The sequence below is a fragment of the Pararge aegeria genome, chromosome 12 (assembly GCF_905163445.1).
Source record: "Pararge aegeria chromosome 12, ilParAegt1.1, whole genome shotgun sequence".
Classification (NCBI taxonomy): domain Eukaryota; kingdom Metazoa; phylum Arthropoda; class Insecta; order Lepidoptera; family Nymphalidae; genus Pararge; species Pararge aegeria.
In genome coordinates, this window is record NC_053191.1 from 14,469,178 (window position 1) to 14,478,642 (window position 9,465).

Genomic DNA, 9,465 nt, shown 5'->3' on the forward strand with positions numbered 1-9,465 from the left:
CAAAAATTGGGAATAATTCTTGAGACTGTATTTAAATGTCGGTCGTATCTACTAGACAGTATGCGCTGACATGTCGCATGTGTTCACAGCGCCGCTAACGTTGGGTTCCGTGCAATTACGTTGAATTGTAGGACCTACGGCCTCTATACCTAAGTAATGTATAAATTTGTCAAAATACATCTGTGTGTAAAATTTTGTAGTCAATCTCATGTTTCTTGGGGCAAGCCGGCTTGTCTTAATATAGTAGTTAGCATGAATGACGAAAAAAAAATATTTTATTATAATTAGAGTTGTTAAATTAATATTAATTATTACATCCGCTAGGTGTCGCTAGTATAATTTTGTAAGTCACGTTTCATAGCTAATTTTTTTTTTTTATTATGTTTTAGTTTAAAGACTTGAAATAAACTTGGCTCAAAAGCTTTTTGTGATTATAATATAATAATTGAATCCTAACTAATCTCTCTGCATAGATATATTTACTTATTATGATAAAAGCTGAATTTTGTATGTTCGAACGCCCTAATCTCAGGAAATTGCAAACCAGTGGTCCTATTCTGTAACTTTTCTGACAAACGCTAATGACAGTTTTCATCTCCATAACCAATTTGCGAATTGCGATGGATATAATACTGCAGCCGCTGTTAAATGATGCACAAGTTATTTTTGCGATCATTAAAGACTGATGGAAAAGTGAAGAGAATCGCACAGCAGTCCGATTTAAGAAATATGTTTTGGGTTAAATAGTCCTATTTTATTCAAGGCGATATTTTTATAAGGTTAGATATTTTACTTTGGACAGGTATATTTTATAAGATACAGTATCGTTTAAGAAGTATTAGAACATGATATTCTTGCTTGAAATCGAGAAGTCGTTTTCGCATATCAAACCCGGCATCGTTGTAAAATTGGCCTTGTTTTTTACAAACATTCTGTGAAAAGTCCCAGCTAAAGAATTGTAAGCAAATTTGAGCTTTAATTCAACTACTCGAAAACCACTCCTAGATTGCGAGCGATCAAATCTTGTACTAACGCTATAAATTAATTAATATAGTAGGTAGTAATTAATTTGTTGCAGGGAAACGAAGTCCCTGCTCCTGCGACACATTGCCAAGTTGCACAATGCAAATTTAGGTAGGTTCATATTTAAAAAAAATTGTACAAAATTTTAAATTGTACACTGGTTTCAGTATGTACATCATGAAATTATTTTGTAATGTTGTTAAATAGCTATAAGGTATCTATTTCATAAAGTTAGTTTGTAATCATTAAAAAAACGAAGTACGCTCTATTCGAATTTGTATTAATAAAAGGATTTAAAGAATTAATATTTTTTTGTTTTAAATCGTCTGTAGCTTGCCAAAAACCATGATCTTAATGTCTATAGAAAAACCAGAATCTTGAAGAAATATTACGAATGTTACGGACATGCACTGGACTATAAACTTTCTCTACCCCATTTTAACATTTTTGTAATGAGACAAAATCAACTTTTACTAATAACTTCTAAAGTTATAGTGCATGCTTGCATTGGTTAGGAAATAGCCTTGTTTGGACCGCTCGAAGGAAACACTTATCAAAAAAAAAAAAATACTAAGGCTGCCCAAACACTTAACTATTATTGACAATATTCTTGATAATCCTAACTAATGCCCTTTTGAAAAGGTAGAGTATTTTCCCTTAACCTGCCTGCACCTAGTCAATAATATTAATTAGGCAGGCTAAGGGGAATTCTAAGTAACAATGAAACAAGTAATAATTTTTTAACGTATATTAAAATTATACACTTTCTTGTACGGGCGGTTCGTAGCCTTCGGGCCGCTCAGACTTGTCGCCGACCTCGCCTCGCTTGCCGCCGCCACCTTCTCCATGAAGTTCCATCAACTTGGCAATTTCGAAACGCGGTCTCTTCAATACTTTTACCTGGCAAAAGAAGAGCTTTGCGTTAATATGGCCATAGTGGATAAATTACATTTACTTTATTTGATTTTCAAGTCAGGTTGTAAATCAAAAGGGAACATGAGTTTTCATCATGTAATGTGTCATTGCGAGCTAGGTGTATCATCATTCAGGTTTTTTTTTTATTAAAAAAGACTATCAATTTGATGATTGATTGATGAAGATGTTAAGGAGTAAGAGTATTATATAATTTTTTTTAAGTTTTTTATTATTTCAGTATGCCTGTTTCCACTAAATGAGTGGTGGTAGTGTTAGACCAATAAGATAGGGGGAAGTAACATGGCTTGGTATCATAATCAATGGATAGTCTTTCCAATATTATTACCAAAAAGCAAGATTCTACATACCTTTCTTATACAAACATCACGGAGAGGGTAGATGCTGTGGCAGGCCTTCTCAATGTCCTTAGCAATGGAGTCTGGGATGAGCTTGTTGACCACTTCGCGCAATTCAGAATTAGTGACATCGCGGGTGATGATCTCGCACATCTTCTTTCTTATTGCACGGACCTGAAGAAGAAAACTATTCTTATAGATTTTTACTAAATAATAAGATTCAGGAAATTATAGGATCCTTCTAAAATGAAAGCATTGTTCTTATTGAACCTGCCTAATATTTATTAATTTTTATTCTTGTTAAACTACATATTTATAATGATTACATTTTCAATACAGTTACATTTATAAAGTTATATCTGTTGAATTTAATTGACTTCTAATCAAGTGCTTCTTTCTAACTCATGTGGCAAAGAAAGCATGAACTCAAACTAGTTTGAAAAAAAATTACCAGTGAAGTTTAAATATAGCAAAATTAGAGTTAAATGTTTGTAGCAACAACATGAAAGACCTTCACAAGGGATAGTAATGGCACTATATCATGTGGTAGCATTTGATATTTGCAGTTTGAAACGCTATAAAGGTTATGCAGAACATTTTATAGAGCTGGACTGCAGTGTTGAAATCAATATTGGTTCCCATAGATGTTGTTATCTACTAGCACATAATATTTTGCAGGCATAAGCTGCATGAAGCAAGATTGCACTGAAAACTATGAATGTGTGTATACATGGAAGAAAGCTTTGTAGTACCAGAATGAGAAAAGGGCTTACTTTGTACAGTGTTTAGTGTGAATACTTTTATGTATATTTACTTGAACTTTGAATTTACATGAAAGTTATCTAGTTAAAATGCTAGGAGACAGTATTTTCACTAGACCGTGCTCTTAAATAAAGGTAGGCTCTCACACTTTGCACCCTGGTATTTCAATAACTAACTACATGGGTAACACCAATAAATAAATAGTACTTTACCTGAGTATGTTGAGCATAGCAGGTCTTGCGCTGACTAAGGGAATCCTTGTTTGTGAAACCAATACAGAAGACTCTCAACAGGTATCCATCGGTGGTCTTCACGTCAATGTTGGCCTCCACAAGAGTCTGCCATTTCTTGACCATCCATCTAGGAATGGATAAAACAAATTGTTAGCTATTAAATGCAAGCTTTCGTAAATGTTTACTTAGTTCCTCTGGTGACTACTTCAAAGAACAGAATGGGAAAACTATTCTGTTCCAAATACTTGGTGAATTTAATATTTGATGCAAAGCTTTCGTTATTTCTTCTATTGCACCCAATAATAAACGGTTTGTATTACTGAAACTTATTTCTAGTTGACTTCAGATAAAATTCCAAAAAGGGACGGACCAAGTGAAAAGCTGTTGTCTATAACAGGGCTACACTTTGCAGGGTTTGCAATGAATACATCCAGCATCGTGCCACCCTGTGTCCAGTAACCTGAGGTATAGGTGTTATGCCTCAAGTGCCTGTAATTACCAGAACACAGCATTGCAACAACTCTGCTGAGATAGTAACGGAAATAAGCATAGCAATAGTACTTCCCTAGATGTGCTGTCACAAAAAGCTCTACTACTCCTAAGTATTTTTCATATGTTGCAACGATACAAAAGGCCTTTGCAGATGGCTGTGAAGGCACTGTATTATATGGCAGCTTTTAATATTTGCAGTTTGAAACGATATAAGGTTGATGGATGCAACATTATATAGCTGGACTGCAACAGCATGGCTTGCAAAGGCAGGAGACAAAAATTATACCCTGACAATGGATATAATTACCATGTCTACCTTCGGCAACAGGGAAAAGTCCACCAGTGTTTATAAATACATGTATAATATTCAGATAATATATCCACTTTAGAAGATAAAATTTTATCCTTTCCCCAGGGAGAAAAACTTTTCCACGCATGCAAGTCATGCTGTAGTCAAGAATAAAACCCTAACTTGCATAGTCATTGAAACAGAGCACAGATCCCACTGACTAAGGTGCTAAGGTGCTGCTAAATGAGGTTTAAAAACATACAATTAATAATCAATAGAAAATTAGATGTTATTCTTGATTGTTCACTCTTTGTTGTGTTAAAAACTTAAAACCAATTCTAATGAGCAACTTATAAATCTCACCTGAGCTTGTCAGTGGTGAGGTCCATACCATGGAAATTGCAGAGGACATTGCGGCCCTGTACATCCTCAGCAATCAGACGGAACTTGCGGAAAGACCTGGAACATGTAGACTTCTATAAAGATCCCATATGAAAACTAGATGCTAATTAGAGAAGTATTATTTCCGAGATTGTGAAAACTAACTTCTCTAAATGGGACAATAATTAAAAACTAGTCAATAGCAGATCTTCTTTGTGCAGATTACATTCTACATATGAACATAATATAAGTTTTACCCAGGGAAACTTATGTTCAGTGTAGAACATACATTTAGGATGTATGAGTAGCATGCTTCTAAACTATATGCCATGACAAAGTTCTTCACATGAATATGAAAACTCATATGAATATATACAATCACTAGCTAATTTGCTAAATGTTTAAATTTTCGTCATCCATGTTGCCATCAATGTATGTAGATATTGAAACTCACTAATACCCTATCCTTCATCAATCAATCATAGTAACAGTCCACTGCTGCACTGAAGGAGGGTTTGTTCATAATCACAATGCTCGGCACACAAGTTGGTGATTGCAGTAAATAATGGTAGCAGCACTAAAGATGCTGCTTCCCATTCTGTTATATTCCCTTAGTGTCCTCATATGACACTGAGGGGATATAGGATGGATGGTGATATCTGTATTCTGATGTCCTTTCACCTCACAGTATATTCATTAAATAGTGTTTAGTAATATTTTCATACCCTCTCACAAATAATAAATAAGAAGTAACTCACCTTTCCGCATCAGTGTCAGCTTGAAGATCAGCAAGAGACACTTCAAAGACACGTCCCTTCAAGCCTTCAGAGGCAATTTTAGTTCCCTACAACAAAAACTTCAATATAGAGCTATGTTTATAGAATATTTAGTTTGTTTATTGTAATAAAATAATAATCAGATGGTAAATCAAAAGGGAACAAATGTTTTCATCAGTTCTGTAATCATTGCGAGCTGAGTGGATCATCATTTCAATACTATAGCACTGCTATTTTGATATGTTGACTGTATGCAAATCTAAAACTAAAAAGTCTTAAAGTATTGCCATCCTTTGCAAACTGTATTGTCAGGATAACTTAAGTGAGCAAATAATGCCTTCATTAAACTTATCTCTAAAGTTTGTAGAGGTTAGATTGTTAATTTAAACCGTTTTCTCATTTCAATAGTTTAATTATTCAGTTTGAATATAAATTGCGAACGGGTTTTTCTGACAGTTCCCAGCCCAGAAATGGCATTGTACACGCCTGTACTATAAAGAGCGTGTTAAGCTAAGAACAGGTGTACCAGCAGTTAGGGTGCCTGCAGTATACTAACATGAGGTAAATATAAGTTCCACATAAGCTTTTGGAAGCTCCATAGAAGTAGTGTGGAAGATCTATACTACAAGACTCCTATTCTGCATGTAAGAGGGGCCTGTGCTCAGGCACCAGGTGAAACATGAGGATATAGTCAAAACTTAAGAAATCAACACGAGGTTAGCGGTAACCTAGCAATAATAAAAAATCTCACGAACCTGAGTACGGTTGACAAGGGTGGTGCCGACTTGTCTTTTGGTGAACATCGACGGCGCCTTGACATCGTACCAGTCTTTACGCGTGAACGGATCGACACTGAAAATAAATAAAGGGTTAAAATAACCTAACAAAAAACACTTACCATACCGCTAGGTTTAACTCTAAGAACATAGAACAAACATAGGAGTTAACTCAGTTTACTTTAAAACCCAAAGGATCACGAAAAATTAACACAATTTTATCTGCAAGTTAAAAATGCAACTATCGACACGAGTCATGTTTTACCCATAAATATTTTGGACATCACAATAAGGGTGGCGATTTAAAGAGTTTAAATAAAAAGAATGTTGATTAACCAAGAGTTTTGCAAGTATATTCCGAACTTACATCTTCTTTTTAACGCCCTTTTTACCGCCTTTCGAGAGGCCTTTATTTTTACCGACCGCCATGTTCAAACTCAAACTTGAGAAAGGATAATTTTTGTTTATGGACAGAAGAACTGTCAAGTGTCAAATCTCAAATTCAAAGAAATTTGCTTATGGTAGACACAGGTAAGAAATATCACAGATTTGCTTAAAGTTAAATTCGATAAAGGACATTTCCATTATTGCATTACACAATATTTCATATCTGAATCAGTATAGTTTTTATTGCATTAAGACTGATTTATATCAGACGAACGAATGCTTCCACTCATGTAGAGAACTTATGCACGATTTAGAGCATTATTTTGTTATTCTGCTAGCATTCGATAGATTCTATGAAATATTCTTTATTATGTAAGTGACATTAGAATGTGCTATTATACCAGTTAACTAGAGCAGTCTTGTTTATTCGGACTCGCTCGGTGCTCGCTCCCTGATATTTTTTCAAAGTGGTGTTGTCATTACTAACAAGTAATGAGCATTCGTTCTGCTAAAGCCCGATTTACATCAAACGAGAAAATGCTTATTCCATCCCCAATCTAATAAATTCTCTTAGTGTAAACAGATCACAGACGTAGAGCATTCTGTCTTTGTTATGTCTGCATCCGCAAGATTCTATGGAATATTCTAAGAATGCCCGCATACTTGAAGTAAACGGAATAAGAGCGAGCGTCGCACGAACAATTGCATTGAGCGTTCTTGCTTGTACTTGTGTGCTCGCTCCCCGGAGCGATCTCTTCACAGCATTTTTACGTTCTAGCAGTAAGCATTCGTTCGGCTGATCTAAACATTGGTCCAAGAAAAGAGAATAGCAGTTTTTTTCAATTTGTTTTAAGTTTATAATGGAATTATATATTTTTTTAGTATATAATGTAATTATATATTTTTTTTATTTATAATTTATAATGTTAAAATATGTATAAAATACATTCTATATTTTTTTAATTGCCGCGTAAACGGTCTCATCAAACAGAATGAACTGATTGCTTTTTAAAATCTTCTAAATAATGGAAATTAATAAAACCTATATCGGTGGTGCTAAGTACCGCAAATATGAAAAAAATGGTTCAACTTGGAATGTCTGTATTTCGCCGTATCATTTGGATTTTAATATAATAATAATAACCTTTATTTTGGATAAAATTACATAGCTTGTGATTGCAATAAGATTATAACATTACTTAATCTTAGTAACAATAATTTAATTAATAATTTTACAAATTAAAAATGGCCTAACATTGTCTCCTAATAATTAAGGTTATTACCCTCTTGAGCCCTTGGTGTTTGAGTGTGTACCAACCCAGTGCTCCAGGCTCCTTAAAGGGATTTCGCCATTTATTGCTTAATGTTTTCAAAATACTGTTGTACGCATCCTTGTTGATTTAAAATTATGAATAAATATTATTTTTTACCAATACTTAAATTATTCAATACACACCGCTACAATATGTATTATTATTGACAATACCATATGCAATATGATATTGTCAATAATTATATTAACGTTCAATTCAATTCAATTCAATTCTTGTTTATGGCTTTTGTCTGCGCCAACTGGGCACAAGGTATTTCGCCAATGTCTTGTAGATGAAGAAGGCACGAAGGAGATTGATCGGTGAAACTAATGAAAAGTTAATTTTGAATTTGTACCAAGAAATAGTTGTTATTAGCTAGTTAGCTCTTTAACCTAAGGACACAGACAACACATGCATATATATCTTACACGGATATTTTTTGTACATTATACTTTAATTTTATTACTTACTATATATTTACATAAAAATCTACAATAAGGACTGAAAACAAACATTAAAAAACATTTAACACTCAAAGGACGGGGGACTTTGGGAGGAAGAATGGTGGGATTATGAAGGTTAACTCATGTTTCTTGGGACGTAAACTTTTACAGTTCCACTGTAGCAGGGTTATTGGGCCCATTTTGGAGTAGTTTAAAAAGTTGGCTTAAGTTTTTGGCAACGTTGGGCGGTAAGGGAATTTCACTACATGGAGCGACAATACTAAGTAGAAATTCGGAGATAAACTCAAGCATTTTACCTTGGGAGGGAGGGTTCTCAACATTGTTGTTGAGAGCGCATCCATTAGGAAGGGATGAGGAGTAATCACCGACAATAGTCTGAACAGCTTTTTTATCGTAGCCCTTTGCTAGAGGAGCTCGGGGACGAGGAGAGCGGAAAACTGTTTGCCGGTAGGAGGTTTTGGAGGAAGTTACATTAGTAGGAGTAAACATTTCTTTTGTTATCTCAGCATAGGACCTGCGGACAGGAGGAAACTGAGATGATGCTTCAATGTAAGATTTATTATTCTGAGACATGACCATTTTAATAGATTGCTGCCTGGAGAATTCTGGGCAGTCTTTATCAGTAGCAAAATGACTACCAGAGCAGTGTAAACATGTAGATAATTCCTTGATGACCAAACATGAGTCACCTGTATGGGGCTGAGCACATCTGTAGCATCTGGGCTTAGATCTGCAGATTGTTTTAATGTGGCCAAAACGGCAGCAGTTCTGGCACTGTATTGTTGGAAGTTTATATGTTTCAACTGGCAGTGAGGTGTGGTATGAATATACCTTAGCAGGAAGCATTTGCCCCCTGAAGGTTAGGACAACAGATTGGGTAGGCACCCAAGTGATGACACCCTCTGTGACAGATTTTCTGTTCAGTCGCCTTGATTTCAGAACCTCACCACAGCCAGGCGGGAGCTCTAGCGAATCAACAAGCTCGTCCATCGACCAGTCCACGGGAACTCCTTTCACCAGCCCCATTCTGGTTATGTTGTATGTGGGAATTATAGCTCTATATTTGCATAACTTCAAAACTGGACTAACCAGAAAGTTGTTGGCAGCTTGGGCAGAAGTAAACTCTACAGTAATTTTGTTGCGGCCTATATTTTTGACGCCGTCGTGGATAATTGAACCAATTTTGTGTTTGTGCAAGAATTGACCGAAATTTATAGCCCGTAATGACGCTCCAGAGGATGGGTCCTCCACTTCCCGTGAGACTTGGACGATAAAAGGCCCATTATCATCGTCAGAGT

At 35.3% G+C, this 9,465-nt stretch overlaps 1 protein-coding gene across 1 annotated transcript; it reads right to left on the reverse strand.

Annotated features, from left to right (window-relative positions):
- Positions 1-1,756: 1,756 nt before the first annotated feature.
- On the reverse strand, positions 1,757-6,511 carry LOC120628260 (40S ribosomal protein S3a). The gene is made up of 7 exons (XM_039896542.1): positions 6,371-6,511; positions 5,983-6,079; positions 5,210-5,295; positions 4,434-4,529; positions 3,269-3,416; positions 2,307-2,468; positions 1,757-1,923 (listed from the first exon to the last, which is right to left on the reverse strand). Exons 1-7 carry the CDS (start codon positions 6,430-6,432, stop codon positions 1,780-1,782), a joined length of 795 nt encoding a protein of 264 aa, XP_039752476.1. The 5' UTR covers positions 6,433-6,511; the 3' UTR covers positions 1,757-1,779.
- Between the last annotated feature and the right edge of the window lie 2,954 nt (positions 6,512-9,465).